Source organism: Lissotriton vulgaris, chromosome 1_1 (assembly GCF_964263255.1).
Source record: "Lissotriton vulgaris chromosome 1_1, aLisVul1.2, whole genome shotgun sequence".
NCBI classification, from domain to species: domain Eukaryota; kingdom Metazoa; phylum Chordata; class Amphibia; order Caudata; family Salamandridae; genus Lissotriton; species Lissotriton vulgaris.
The window spans coordinates 1,319,660,461-1,319,676,074 of NC_141685.1; the positions used below are offsets into that span (position 1 = coordinate 1,319,660,461).

The 15,614-nt window shown below is 45.9% G+C and overlaps 1 protein-coding gene across 2 annotated transcripts in view; it reads right to left on the minus strand.

Annotated features, from left to right (window-relative positions):
- Positions 1-2,403: 2,403 nt before the first annotated feature.
- The window catches only part of BIN2 (bridging integrator 2), a 420,497-nt gene continuing 407,286 nt past the window's right edge, over positions 2,404-15,614 (minus strand). For both annotated transcript variants that reach the window (XM_086965898.1, XM_086965889.1), the window contains one exon: positions 2,404-3,775. In XM_086965898.1, coding sequence (XP_086822024.1) covers positions 2,419-3,775 — 1,357 coding nt within the window. In that variant the 3' untranslated portion in view covers positions 2,404-2,418. The remainder of the gene's footprint in view (positions 3,776-15,614) is intronic.

A 15,614-nucleotide genomic window follows, 5' to 3' on the forward strand; every position in this document is an offset into this window, starting at 1 on the left:
TAACAATATAATTCTGGGGCGGTATTGTCAGTGCTGTGGTGTATGAACTTCCAGAGCAGAGGACAAGGTAATGCGGAAGTGTTACAGTCCATACATAGATTGCAATATGAGGAGGCCCCTGTGTGAGAGGGCTGTCTAGATTTAGTGCCCGGATAGGAGGAAGCCTAGTCTTCACTGGAGGACTCATCCTCTGATTGTGGAAGCAGATGGGCACCCTGTCATCAATTCGAGGGCAGTCTCAAATTATTAGATCCCAGACCTGTGTGTTGTCTGGGTTGCGCTGTCCTTTCTGGTCTACAGTTCTTAATATTATTCCCTCACAAGTGACCCACTTAGAAAATTCTTTGCTTCACCATTGAAGTGTGGGACCCTTGGGTGATTTCCAATAGAGCATTGTCTGGTGAGGGCCACAAACCAAGAGGAGCTCTAATTGAGTTTAAATTTGTGGAAGAGGCCCAGTAAGCAGAGCAATGGAGCTATCGCTATACTGCCACCATTAGACAGTAATGTGTCAGAGAAGTACAGGCCAGACAATATGCTAGAAATCCACTCCAAACTCTGTGAAAATCCAGGACAATGTGCCTGTGCATCCTGGTTCATAAAGTTAATACATTTCAGTGTGAACTACTGTTTTTGTTAATAATGTTTGCACCATTCCAAATAAGTGCTCTTTTTTGCCCAGTGTGTACATAGAAAGTTTCAGGGTGATCCGTCAAGCGGGGCCCAGAAAAAGGAGGGGTCCCAAAACACAAAATCCCCATGCATTTTCCATAGACTTTTTTGCAAAGAGATGTTGCAAAAACTGCTACACGGAATTACACCAAATTTCGCATGAAGCCGGATCTTGGTCCAGAAAGTGTGCTGTTTGTGATTTGGTGTAAATCCGTTCAATAGTTTTTAACATATTAAGGCACAAAAATATTTGTATATCCAGAAAGTTGATACATATATACTTGACCAAGGCCTCTTTGTAGGCCGAAACGTTATGCCGACGAGGTGTGCCAAATAAAATACTCACCTGCATCCTGGGTCTTCTGTTCCTTCTTCTTGTGGCGTTTCCTGACTTGAGGGCTTGCTGGCGTTTGGAACTAACAGGCATATATACATATATATATATATAAATATATATATATATACACATACATACATGTACGGAACTTTGGGAAGTTTCTAATATTTAGTTGGCGAAGCACTCCTTTATATAGAACACTCTACAACATTCTTAAATCTCAGGTAAAAGTGTCTGAAGTTGTACACCTTTCTATAGCAGCAAGAAAATACTAAGCTCGTTATTTTCTTTGTGTCTTTGGTGAAGAGGCCAGGAACCCCTGAAACAAGCCAAAAGTGTCTGTAGTTTAGGTGTAAGTGTGATATTTTAATATAACATTTTCCAAAGTCAATAGTTTTACCATAAGTCTCGAAGAAAGTAGTGCATTGTCCACTGATGAAATGAATGACAATTTAGAAACAAAACAGAAAATATATATATATGTTTAATTAGGTTTATATTTTACTAAAAATAACGTTCTTAAACTGTTCCATCACCCAGAACGCGTTTGGGCTTTTGCTTCTGGTCAAAATCCCTTTTGTGTCTTTTCTGGACATTTGCTCTTGGGGAGGTTCAAGCGTCGGTTGAAATTTGGGCGTTTGCTGGTCATTGTACTTGTGCTCATTGCAGATGCTTTGTTTTCTGGAAAGTAAATAAGGCATACATTGATGCATCTAGCATTAGAAAATACAATACGGTATATATATATACACACACACACATCTTTACATAAATTACACATATTCCTCTAATGTCATAACATCTCATAACTCTACCAAGTGGAAGTCCTCTTTCGCAGCCCACATTAATTACACGCAAGGGTAATTGATGATTCTTTTGTGGTCAGCTCTCCAGACCCATATTGTAGAATTGGGTCTGCCAACACCTTGTAATGCAAATAGATGTTGAGGTTACTTTCTAGATCTTACAGGCAACAGTTGATTGGACCTTGGTTTTTAGAATAAAATTGTGACCAAGCAGTTAGTTCTGCATTAAGTTTGTTTTTGCAAGGGGTGTTTGGAATGGTTGACATTCTGTATTATAGATGTTGACAGCATGGCAGCCCTTAAGAAGCATAACTCAATCAGCTAGGGATTGCTAAAGTTTAGCATATTGTTAACTAGATTTACTTAATGCTGAATAGAGCAATGAGTAAAGATGGATGGATGGACGAATTTCTTCTATGTGCGGTACATGTAAAGTTCTCCAAAGCATTTTAGCAATCTATATATGGATTAATCTGAGCAAATGATCAAAGCCACTTCCAAAAGAATATTTTTTAAACCGGGTATTTTCATTTCCTACCCTACATTTTTGGTTTAGTATACAATAAGATACATGTTATATTATTATACCTGTTCAGATGTTGGCTAGTTTATTTCATGTATTTTCTTTTCATTCTTATTGCTGTTCAATGTCTCTTCCTGGTTGTTTTCCTGCACAGAACACCCCCCTTCCAACTCAAGGTTTTCTTCCTTTCTCAGGGTTTCAGCTGAAAGATGCATGCCTGAGTGCACTGGGTGTGATGACACTTGATCTGAAGCAACGAGAGTTTGGTTCGTACAGGTCTCTTTCTTCAACAAAGAGGTGCTCTTTTCTTGGCAGATGATATCTTTAGATGGCGAGGAACAATCTGCCTGTTTACTTAGATCCTCATAGACAGCTTCTGGAAGAGAAGGTTCTGGAGAGACATTTTTGTCAACTGATGTCTCTTTAGGTGCTGGACTTTCTTGAGATATTTGTCCTTCAGATGGTGGAAAGGCTTCCTTGATTCGGGGTTCGGGTAATTCAGCATGCACAGCCACAGTTTCTTCTGGTGGTGTTGAAAGACCTTTGCCATATTCTTCAGATTCCTGAGAGAGTTTGATGCCTTCTAATGAAATTTGTGAAGGTTCCAGAAGTCTTTCGTTATTTTCTTTTAACACCTGGCAGTGTTTAATGTCATGTCCTTTTCCTGAGTCAGATTCTGCTTTAGGTAGTTTTACAGCTAGTTTAGAAGGTTTTTCCTGATCTTCAGCTGGTGGAGAAAATGTTGATCTGGAGGATTCTGCAACTTGTTGCCCAGATGATTTTGAAGGTGCTTCTGGTTGTCCGTCTGACAGCCAAGCGGATTTAAGGATTCGTTCTTCATTTGATTCAGGAGGTACTTTAGCTTTTTCTGAGATCTCAGATGATGGTTTTTGACCTTCTGAATTTGTTGACAGCTCTTTGTCTTCTAATGGTTGCGAGGGCAACGTCGCACTATGGAATATGTGTAAACTTGATTCAGCCTCCTCTTCTTTTCCTGTATGTCCCATGACTTGTTTTAGGGAAGCTTCAGAGTATTCTTGGACTTCTGCTCCTGATGGTTCTGAAAATGCTTTATCTTTCATCGCTAGGCAGGATTCATAGTCTTCATCTGTTGATCTGGTTGGTACTGTAATTCGTTCTGATGGGTTAAAAGGTGTATCAAGTTGCTTTTGTAATGGGTCATCAACTTGCTCTTCTAATGATTGGGATGGGCTGATTGCTGTACTACTTGCACCTTCAGCAGAATCTGAATCCTGGGTTTCACTGATTTCAGACGATGTTGACACAGCTTCTTCATTGGTTGATATAGAATGGTTTTCACTGCATGTTGCAGCTGCAAGATCCAGCTCAGAAGTTGGATTCAAGCTGTGCTCCGGGGCTGAAATGGAGATACCTGAAGGGCTCATGGGAGCGGAGATGACCAAAGAACGTCTGTTGCTGCAAACAAAACACAGAGCCAGATTATAGTAACTAGACCTCCACTGTTTGCCAAGCCAATCCATACCAATTTAATTAGTAATCACTCTATAGCAATTGCACTTTGAAAGTAGCCAATAATATGGTATCAGTCTCTGGAACAAAATATCAACGTTCAGGAGCCATTTTCCCAAACCATCACAATGGCAGTGACCTACTATACATGCATAATGAGTTAGGCTGGGCAGAGTTCTGCTACGTGGAACTCTGTGAAGTGACCAAAAAACTCTGCCACACTACGTGGAGTTCCGCAAGTGGCGGAGTACATTTGGTCACACGGTTAGCGTTGATTTTCAGCACTGGGTGTTTGTCCCGCGCTGTAAAATAAGCGCGAACTGTACCATGCATAGCTCAAGAGGGCGCTGCTTCTTTTCTACTCCTCGAGTAGATTTTCTACTCAAGCCACAGCTTTCTCAACATGAGCGGAAGGTTTCTCAATGCGAGCGGTCGCGACTATCGCAACCACATGTTGAGAAATCCGATTGCCAGCATTGAGAAATCTTGCTGGGAGGTGGATTTTCCTGGTTCGCACTCACCAACTTGACGTTGGTGAGTGAGGAAAAAACTGTGCTCTATAATGCGGAGCTGAGTTTTTCAGAACTCCACATGCTCCGTGTAGTGTGGAAAACTCTGTAATCTCCGCGAACAGAGCGGAGTTCACCGCCCAGGTCTAATAATGAGACATTTTGCCAATTAGCATGTTCTGATGCATGCTGCATCCCCATTGGTGGCCCAGTGCTGACATGACCAGCAAAAAACAATGATGTTGGAAAAAAAACTTTCCTTTTTAAAAAAAAGGGCTGCCTAGTGGTCGATTCTAAATATCACTCTCAAATTCAGGGGCTGATTTTGATGCCGGTCGGACCGCACACTGACAGGCCGTCGGTTTTGGTCCGACAACCCTTTGGGTGGACCGCCAAATTACAATCCTGGTGGTCAGACCCTAGGAGGTTGGGGGAAGACCACCACTTCTGACAGGATCAGTGATCCCATTGGGGCGGCAGTTTGAATGTAATCCTAAATGGAGGCGATGTCGAGGCAAGCACCGCCTTTGGGGTTAAGATATCCCTTTCTGAAAGCCTTTTCATGTGGGAAAGACCCCTGTGAAAAGGCTGTCAAGAACAGGGCTTAATGACAATGTATATAATCACGCTCGCACACTGAATTGTCTGGGTTTATATTACAGGGCGTATCCATCGTGCACATGTGGTGCCCCCAGGCAACTCCATGTACTGTGTGCCAAGCAATACATGGTGCGTGACACACAGTGCATGGATGTGCAGGAAGTGCTCCTTTACGCGCAGGCTTGTGCAGCTGCCATTTTCCTGGGCTGCAGTACAAGCCACTGTGTAAAGAAGTACTTTGCAGCCGCCAGCTTGCCAAGATAGCAGGCGGCGGTCTGACCACCCGCTATCCTAATCAGGGCCTTAGTGTCAGTCAATGTGTTGTAGGCATCACCTGAAACTCAGAATCAAACTTAATGTTACCTTTGTTTGTGATGTCCCTTGTTCTTATCAGCCTCTATTGAAATAACGTTACCATATTGCTTCATCACATGCATTTACTCTTCCAGGTCAATTTTAACGTCATTTTTTTGGGCAAGGCTGCATAAAGCAGAAAGCAAAGAGATTCCACACCAGACATTATAATAACAATCGTACTTTATACTGCATGTCTCTCATTTCTAAGCACTCTTAACATCAGGGCTTCCGAAGGGAAAACTAAAGATGTCTGATGCCAACCTAAGTCAACGTACAGGAAAAAACATTGCTAACCTCTGGACATAAATGGACCCTGTACAAACCATGGGGCATATAATCAAGGACCGCGTTAAAATTATCGCCGGTTTAGGGGCAAAAAACTGCAGCTAAAGCGGCGATAATGGGCTTTTATATTAAGCCCTGGAGAATTCCAATAGAAGCCCATGTTCACACCAGAACATGGACTTCTATTGGAATTCTCAAGGGCATATTATCAAACCCATTATCGCCGCTTTAGCTGCAGTTTTCTGCCGCTAAACTAGCGATAATTTTTAATGCAGTTCTTGATAATGTGCCCCCATGATAGCTGAGGGTTGCTCCCCAACCATAAAAACAGGACATCACAGTTACATGGTTGTAGTTACTCCAATTTCGTTGCCACACTTTTCTAACCAAAAGTTGAAAATGTCATATTTATAATAATTTTTGAATTTGAATTTAAAAACATTTATATAGCGCACTTATACCATGCGGTTTCATGGCGCTTCAGATTGCGAGGGGATGGCAAACGAGGAGAGTTAGGCAGCAAAAGCACGAGAAAAAAGGAAGGTTTTGAGGTTTTTCCTAAATTCAGTGTAAGAGGGTGTTGTGCGGAGTGCCGCGGGCAGGGAGTTCCAAAACACAGGGGCCAGAACAGAAAACTTGGTGCCGCCAGCCTTTTTCTTTTTGAATCGGGGGACAGTTAAGAGGGCCAGGTGGGAGGAGCGAAGCACTCTCCCTGGGGTGTAAGGCTTGATAGCCGAGCAGATGAACTCTGGTGCAGTGCCCATTCTAGCCTGAAAGGTGAGGCACCCGAGCTTGAACAGGGCCCGCTCTTTCACCGGCAGCCAGTGCAGTGCCTGCAGTAAAGGAGTGGCCCGATGATATTTAGGCAGGCCATAGATAAGTCGGGCCGCCTGGTTCTGCACTAGTTGCAGCCGGTGAATGGCGTAGGCAGGCGCGCCATTGTAAATGATGTTGCCGTAGTCGAGGCGCGACAACACCATCGCCAGCACTATGATCTTTAGGGCGGGGAGTGAAAAGAACCGAGAGATCTTCCTGATGGTTCTGAGGGAGAAGAAACAAGAGGAGACAACAGAACTAACCTGTGAGTGAACAGAAAGTGAGGGATTGAGGAAGATACCAAGGGTTTTGACTTTGGGGACCGGGAGTGGGGGAGCACCGAGTGGGGAGGGCCAGTGAGAAGGGGACCAAGGACTGCAACCACCTCCGGTCAAGACTAGTTCGGTCTTGTCCGGATTGAGTTTGAGGTGGTTGCAGTTCATCCAATCCTGAATGAACAGCATGACAGATTGGACATTCTGGAAGGATGAAGGGGAATGAGAAAGGTTGAAAATAAGCTGGAGGTCATCGGCGTAGTTGTACACCGTGACCTCGAGCTGCTGTAACATAAAAATGAGGGGGAAAATGTATAAGTTAAACAAAAGGGGGGAGAGTGAGGAACCCTGGGGGACCCCACACGTCACCTTGTGGGAGGCCGCAGTGAAACCGGTAAGATGGACTGCCTGAGCTCTGCCGCTTAGAAAGGACTCAAGCCAAGCGAAGGCTAGACCCTCTATGCCCGCCGCCTTGACACGGGTAAGTAAGGTGGAATGGTCCACCGTGTCAAAAGCGGCGGACAGATCTAAAAGAATGAGGGCCTGAGGGAGATTGGTGTTGATGCCCTCGCGTAGGCTGTCCATAACTTAGACCACTACCTTTTCCGTGGAATGGAGGGGGCGAAAGCCCGCCTGCCGAGGGGAAAGGCAGTGGTTGATTTCCACGTGGGAGCTCAGAGTGGCGGTGACGTGGGTTTCTAGAACCTTTCCCAGGTAGGGAAGGAGGGAGATAGGACGATAGTTGGAAGGGGATGAAGGGTCCGCACCAGCCTTTTTTAGAATGGGAATAACGGCTGCAAATTTGTGGGGGGCGGGTACCACTCCATTACTGAGAGAATCATTTAGAAGTGTGAGGGGTGGGGATGGGCATGTTAGAAAGATTTCTCTCAAGATGTGGGCGGGGGCGAAATCTAGGGGGGAACCTGATTTCACCCTGTGAAGCAGGGGGAGAAGCGTGGCTGTGGTCAAGGGGGGGATGGAGGTGAGTTTGGAGGAAGCGGGGGGGGGGGGAGGATTGGTGAAAGTAGGGGATGGGGGAGGGATGTTGGCCTTAATCTTTATCACCTTGTCCACAAAGAAGTCGTTAAGCGAGTCACAGAGAGATTGAGAGGGTGGAATAGAGGCCGAGACTCTGTTGAATGACGCGAGCTCGTGCACTGTGGCGAAAATTTCCTTCGACTGTGACTCTGCTGACAATATTCTATTGGAATAGAATAAGGTCTTGGCATCAAGGATGCTCTGCTTATATTCCTTGAGCACAGAGAGATAGATGGTTTTTAGAGAGGGACAGTATGCTTTTCTCCATGCTCGTTCTGCCCTACGTGCGGCCAGCTTTTTCTCCTTAAGAGTGGGAGTGAACCACCGGTTGGCGGCGTGGGCTCGCTTGACCGTAATACGCCTAAGGGGGGCGAAGGCGTCGCCCGCATGGGTCAACCAGTTGTTAATGGTGTCCAGTTGGACAGGGGCGGCGAGGCCTGAGAGGTCAGGGCTGGTGCTGGCTAGCGAAGAGCAGAAGGATGGCAAATCGACTTTGCCCCATTTTCTGGCCCAGGTGTTCTTAGGGAGTGGAGGCTTGATAATGGGGGCTAAGGCAAGGGAAAATGAAATTAAAAAATGATCAGACCAGGGACAAGGGGAAATGGTGGGGGGAGTAGTAGGGATGTTCAAGGTCCAAACCTGATCGAGTGAATGGCCTTGAACGTGGGTGGGGCTGTGGATGTGAGGGGTGAAATTAAGACTAAGCATAAGATCGGTGAAATCTTTGGACAAGGGACTCTCGGCAGGGTCATTAGGCCAGAAGTTTAGGTCACCTAGGACTAGCACTGAAGAGTTATTCACTACCAGCGTTGCCAGTATGTCCTGGAGGTTAGAGACAAAAGTGGGAGAGGGATGAGGGGGACGATAGATTAGAACAGAGGTTAAAGGGGAGGATTGGGAGTTGGAGCGGATGACCAGGTAGTCCACTTCGGGGATGGGGGGGGAGGGAAGAGTCTGAAACTGAAGGTCAGTGCGGGCTATCAGGGCCACTCCACCGCCTCTCCTGCCCTCTGGCCGGTCTGCTCGAAGAGCCGAGTAGCCAGGGGGAAGTGCGGCTAAAACGTTGGGCAGGGAGTCAGCCTTAAACCAGGTCTCCGTTAAAAACAGGAGATCTGGTTTATGAGTGTCGATATAATCGTATAGTTCGTACTGATGGCTAACAGCAGACCGGGTGTTTAGTAACGTGGCCGTGGTGTTAAAGGCCGGAGTACATGAAACGGACGGAGGGGGGGGAGGGCAGACAGGGATGATGGAAGGGGGTGAGAAGGGAGGATGGCATAGTAGACCTAGCTGAGCCAGTAGTGCGGATGTGGACGGGCTGACGGTACCAGGAGACCATAGCGAGAGAAGGAGGGAGGATGAATATAAAGGGTAATGGGCAAGGGGGGGTGCCCCTAGCCCCGGCCTGCCGCGGACGGGCGCAGACGGGCAGGACTCTGGCTTGACTCCGGCGAGCCTACGGCGCGCCCGCTGCGCTCGTTCGCTGCGCTGACACATGGGGGACGTTTAAATAGAGGAGCAGCGTGGGGGGAGTGGCGTGGGTGGGGTCGGGCGAACCGGCCCAATCCAAGATGGCGGCCACTACCGCTGGGCGCCTAAGATGGAAAAAGCTGCCAGCCAGCCCCGCTGTGTCCCTGGAAGGCAAAGTGAGGGTTAGAAGGTACCTGTTAAATTTCAGTGCAGGTTAGACACAGAAAAGCAATTTAAAAACGAACGCGTGTCAGCGCTTTTCATCAGCGTGACAACGCGCTAAAAGATAGCTAAAATACACAATCGCAGCCCACAGCTCCTGCTTGCTAGCCCACTGCCACCGGGCTGCTCGCAATCGCTGGGGATAATGTCCAGTTTGGGGACTCAGTTCTCATTGTTCACCACCTCGTGACTTGGAGATTTTTAACCACCCCTGTTTAAAAGTTGGCAAAGGAATACAGGATTTTAACCTTACAGTCACATAATTCTCCATTGGGTTTAACACAAGTAATGTTTTACTAATGTTACCAATAAGTAATCTCCGTTACCAAAAGTCCAAGTTTTGCTCATCACAGTCCTGGTCCCCAACTCCTCTCCCTTCCCTTCCTTCTATGTCAGGTGTCCAGGATAGGCCTGGCATTGATGAAGGAGGATCTGGTATTGGAGAGAGGATTATGGATAAAGGGAGTGGTGGCCCATGTAAGGGACAGAAGGAAAAGATCCAGCATAGTGGATTGAGGGAACAGCAAACAACACTCCTTCCTTGTGCATAAACACTGCTGTTTGTTTCGGGATGAAGATTCACCTTTGCATAGGTACATACTGTGACGAGGAAAGCAGACAAAGCGGTAATGGCAGCGCCACAGCTTAATGCTGCTTACTAGAGGATTTACCACTAACCAAGGGGTGAGAATCAGAGACGAAAGAACACCGCAGGCATTGACTTGCAAGGATATTGGGCAGCGCTACTGCTAAACAAAAGACTCCTCTCTCATGCTGATAAGAATCTACTGTCCTGAATTCAAAGAGTGTTTTCATGTTTCGAATATGCGTTTTTCTATAGCGCCACGTTCAGCACTTTCCAGGCTTCTAGTCGTTTTATGTTTTTGGTGTGATTTCTGCAATCGTGGGTTTAGCCAACATAGAAATTTGATGTGGTCATGGGGAGAAGAAATTAAACAGCCTTCTGGCCCATGTAGACTTTAGTGACGTTGTTTAATGGGGCGAGGGTTGTACCCATGTCCCAATGACAATGCTGTATGGGGACTGGATCTTGTGTCCTACCAACATAAGTTATGTGATTGATAACTGTGTTCTGGGTTAACCTAGTGGGGAGGCACACATGAGGCTCAATGTTTGTTTATTGCAGCTCCCCTCAAGTCATTTGCCAATAGTGCTGCTGTCTTTTTATTTTTGGTGACCTAGCAAATCACTGCACAGACTGCCTTGTGCGCCTCAAACTGTTCACAGTATGACTCTGTGATTCTTCTCTGAGTGTTTGTGTGTGACATTGGTTTTTCCATTTTTGACATCTCCCTAACTACTAGTCACTTTGCGGCTGGGATAGATCTTTCATCATCTCATCCAATTTCTCTTGTTTTACAGCACCTTGATTCTGTGCCCTTTGTTTAGCATTTCCCAACCTGGTGTCACATTTTTAGGTCAAGCCTAGCGGCAGCGCGCCTGCACTACTCGCTCTGCGAGACATGCTGTAGTACTGTATGCCGTGGAAGCCTCGCCCACTCTCCGCCCATATTTTTCATTGATTGGTGTCATTGTCCTTGGTAAACGCTGGTTTCCGATTCAATATGAGGCTTGTTAGTCCCTCCTTGTTACCGCCTTGTCTCCTTTAGTTACCGCCCATAACGACTGGACTTTTTACTTGTGGTGTTATAAGGTCGGTGAGCACTATTTTCTGACATGACTAATGTATGCAGGACATTGACGGCCGTTTCTTGCATTTGCCGCTCAGCCACACAGCACTCGTGAGACAATGGCGGCCGCTTCTTGTACATGGAGCTCTGCTCCACACCCGCCCTGTCAAGCTCCTCTGTATGCAGCCGTGCCGTTTTTTGTATTTATTTATACTTGCTTACGGAGGTTTGATATGTTTTTGCCCTACCCCCAGCCCCCGTCAAGCTACTCTGTTCAATACTTGCTTTTAGGGTCTGATAGGGTTTTGTGCTCCCCTCGCAAAACTCCTCTCTTTGCGGCCATACTGGGTGCTGAACCACAGGCTTCTGGACGGCTCTTTCTCTCAGTAAAGTTTAAAAGCATGACCCTATGCTTCCGTGCACACAGTAAACAAAATAGTTTTACCTGACCGCCGTTCCCCAGTGTCTCTCCCCTGCTCAGAGCTGGATACAGAGGGAATAGAGGCTTCCAGGTGGTGCAGTGAGGCTGGGGAGTGGTGGAGGCAGCTCCTTTCCTCACCACTTCCCTTCACCACCCCACACACGTAAACGTTTCCATTCTCTAATATTTTAGTGAATGCGCGCGCTAAACTGCGGTGTTTTCTTTTTTTCGACGCGATGGACGTGAATGTAAACTTGGTGGTGCAGCAGGCAAGGAAAACAAGTGGACTTTATGCGCTTTGAGTCACTTCTTCACACTTCAGTAAATAAGCCCTATATGAAGAACGGCAAGTGTAATACAGCACACGTATTTCGATGCTTATAGTATGTACTGCACATTGGACTTTATTTTTTTAAACTTTGGAATCTTCTACATAGTGGCCTCATTTATGAAGGCCTTGCACCACTGGTACGTCACTTTTTCCCATTTTAAAAGTGACGCACCGGTGGCGCAAGTCCTTCATAAATAAGGCCCAGTGTGTTCATTCTGGTGCACGCACAAGCACCTGGAATCAGTGGGGAACAACATGAGGCGCTCCGGCGGTGTTAGAAAGTTAAACGTGAAACTTGCAGCGCCGGTTCATGTTTGTGTGTGATGGCTCAAGCCCAGGTATCACGGTCAAGAGATGAGTACCAGCCCAGTGGGAAAAAGGTAACACTTTCCTGTACAGTAGGGGCGTATGGTCGGACCGGGAGTATCAAGGGAGTAGAGACGCCTCCTGAAGAAAAAAAGAAACCTTCAAACCTTTTTTTGGTAGACAGCTTGCGGTATTTTATATTGGCATGCTTGTCGAAACATTTGGTATGGGGTTGGGTTCTGTAGAAAAAATAGCTTTCCGATTAAAACGAGAACTTGTTACATTATATCATATTATGTTATCTGTCATTTGTACTGCATTCGTTGCTTGTCGGATCGGTAGCTGGGTGTGGTGACTTATTGGGCTAATTCCTCCACTGGAGGGGTCTGTGTTTGATTTCATCGTTACAGGTTCAAATCCCGTCAGGTCCACTCAGTCTTCCAAACTTCTCAGGTCGATAAAATGAGTACCATTGAGTTGGGTAATAACAAACATCTATTATTCTGCACCAAAGTACCCTTATATAATAATTGTGTCTTAAGTCTTGAAAGACTCCGAGTTTCACCAAGCTTTAGAGAGTTGGAAACACAGAGATGTTTTAATTGTATGTAATTTGCAATATTAGAAGCTAGACACTGTTGCAAGATTTATAACATATTAAAGACATTTTCTTTTCTGTACATATCAATGTTTCTGGACTTTCACATCAGTACTCAGCTGATTGAGAAGTCAGAATGGCAATAGCTAGTGTTTCTATTTCCTCTCTTGCCCCTTCTCATTCCCCTTGGCCCTAGTCTACTTCTAATCAACATATTATTCTGCGTGTGGTTGGCAATGGATTCAGAAAGGTGTGGCCAGATACATCACTCTTGTCGGATCTTGACTGCTAGGTTAGTGCTTTCTGACAGGGGAACCTGGAAAGAGCATGGATGGTTGCTCTGCTTTGGCATGATTGTGTTGAGAAGAGGGCGAGACAATAAAATACATTCATACGTACCTTACATCCACGCCATCTGATGTAGCTTGCTTGGCATACTCATTCATTTATTCAATACTGGGTAGCATCTGCTGGGTAGGATTGACTGGTTAGTTGTTGAGAGATTGAAGGTAGGTATCAAGGTTATTAGTAAACAGTTTCCTTGAAGGGTGCGTCTTCTTTCTTGGACGATGATTCCACGTGAGGTGACCTTCTAACAGAAGTGGATAAGAAATCCTTGAGGTCTACCATAAGCTCTAGCCTCCCATGTTGAAAGCTTCTCTGAGTGGTGATAAAATGGTTAGTAGTCTGTGGGCTCTATCAGCTCTTTAGGCTGTGAAATAGCCCCAACAACTAGTGTTCTATGGCTTTTAAGTTTGTCTCCATAATGTTGAATTATGTGAAGTTGTTTGTGGGTGCTAAGGAGGTGCAAAAGTTGATTGATCTTTCAATAGTAGCTGTCGCTTCTTCTGCGCATGTAGTAGGTTTTAATTAAAGGCAACGAGGAGCCACAAACCTGAATGTTTTAAGTTGATTGTGCATTTCAGTGACAGGAGTGTGGTACCTGTATTGGGAATGAGGATGGTAAGGATGCCTCAGTTTAATAATGTTCTTGCATTGAACATTGAAACTGCATGTTAAATGTACTGCAGTCTTGGAAGATCTATATATACCTTCCAAGGATGAGTGTGTGTACTAGTTCAGTGAAAGGATGGATAGTTGATTTTTCTAGAAAGATTTACTTTACCTCAACAGCCGCCTCAACTTCTACGCACCCAAACGCCAGCTTCGATCGACCGTCCACGCCCTCGCCGACGTCCCCCACATCCGAAGAGCCACCACAGGGGGAGGGTCCTTCTCCTACCTCGCCGCCAAGACATGGAACTCCCTCCCGACCCACCTCCGCCTGACCCAGGACCACCTCGCCTTCGGGAAGCAACTGAAGACCTGGCTGTTCGAGCAGTAGCGGACCCCCCTCCCGAAGCGCCTTGAGACCCTCTGGGTGAGTAGTGCGCTATATAAATGCTTTGATTGATTGATTGATTGATTGACTTGGGTCTTGGCTAGTGACTATGCTAACAGTCCAAGTTTGCAGGCAGTGACAGGGGCTCTTATTTAGTGCCTAGATGTTGCAAAGAGGCATATCCAGTCAGAAGTCTTGGTGGGTGGCAACAGGCTTTGGTAGTGCCCATACAAAGTGATTGCAGGGTAGTTTTGAAGTCCACCGTAGGGAACTTACATGATGCTTGTATGTGGATAAGGAAGGGTATTTATTTTATAATCATTAAATAATTTGGATAATCTTAGATACTGTACATGATACAGCTTGTTCAGGGAGCAAATACATATTTTAATACAAGTAGACAAAAAGCTGAAAATATGTATCCTGAAATCTAGTAGGTCTATCTGCATGAAATTTGATACCTGCAAGCATCCACCCATCCTCTCCTCATAACGGCCCCCCATATACTTAGAAAATTTAGCCATATTAATCCCGGTTCTTACCCTTCCTCCCTCCCCAAACTCATGGAGTCTATTTGTCCCCAAATGTCTAGATTTCTTCATTGATGGAAGAGAGTCTAGACTCTGGTTGTGGAAGGGAGATTCTTCTATATTGTGCCCATGTTGCCATATTTTGTGACGTTTCTGCGGCAGCCTCGCGTGGTATAAGCAGGATTTTCTAGACTCATGCACCTATCTAGATGCTCCTTCCATTTCTCTAAGCTTGGGGGTTCATGTCTTTCCATGCTCTGGCAATGTCTTGTTTGGCCACAACCAACCCCATCCATATGAGGGCTGCCTGGTAACTATTACTGTTGCCACCCGAAGTGATCTGCAATAAGGTAAACTTGGGATCCCCTGGCAGGCTCCACTGCAATATTTGGCCCAGACAGGCCAGCCTCCCCAGCCAGAGAGGACTCTGAATTCCACAGTCCCACACTGTATGAACAAAAGTCCCTGTATGCATTCCGCAACACAGACGCAATAGAGAGGCTACCAGTCCCATTTTCCATAGCTGTTCTCGTGTTCGTATACCCAATGTAAGTATTTAAGTAGAAACTGTTGATATTGTGAGGCTATCGCCGCTTGGCTGGGTGATGCAAACACCTCCCTTCGTCGACTAAGGGGTATAAGTCTGCAACCCATGCCACTCTCTGAGTGTTAAATGTGTTTTTGGAGATGACCAGGAGGCTTCAGTAAACCTTCTTAATTTTGTGGGTGGTCAGATCCTCTAACAGGATTTTGGCCTCAATGGGGTTGTAGTAGGGAGGCTCAGTGAGGAGAGCTATGTATGGGAGCAGCGTGTGCCGAAATTCGGAGTAGCGAAAGAATTGACTCATGCATGTAATAATTATCTTGGAGATCTGTGAATGACATGAGCGTAGTGCCTCTAGTAACATTCTCTAACCTGGGGATGCCAATAACATCCCATCTGTAGAAACCCTTCTGGGCTGATACTTGGCTTAACAAACTTGCATGGCAAAGGGGGATCTCTGGTTAGGCACACAATCAGTCCAGAGCTCTG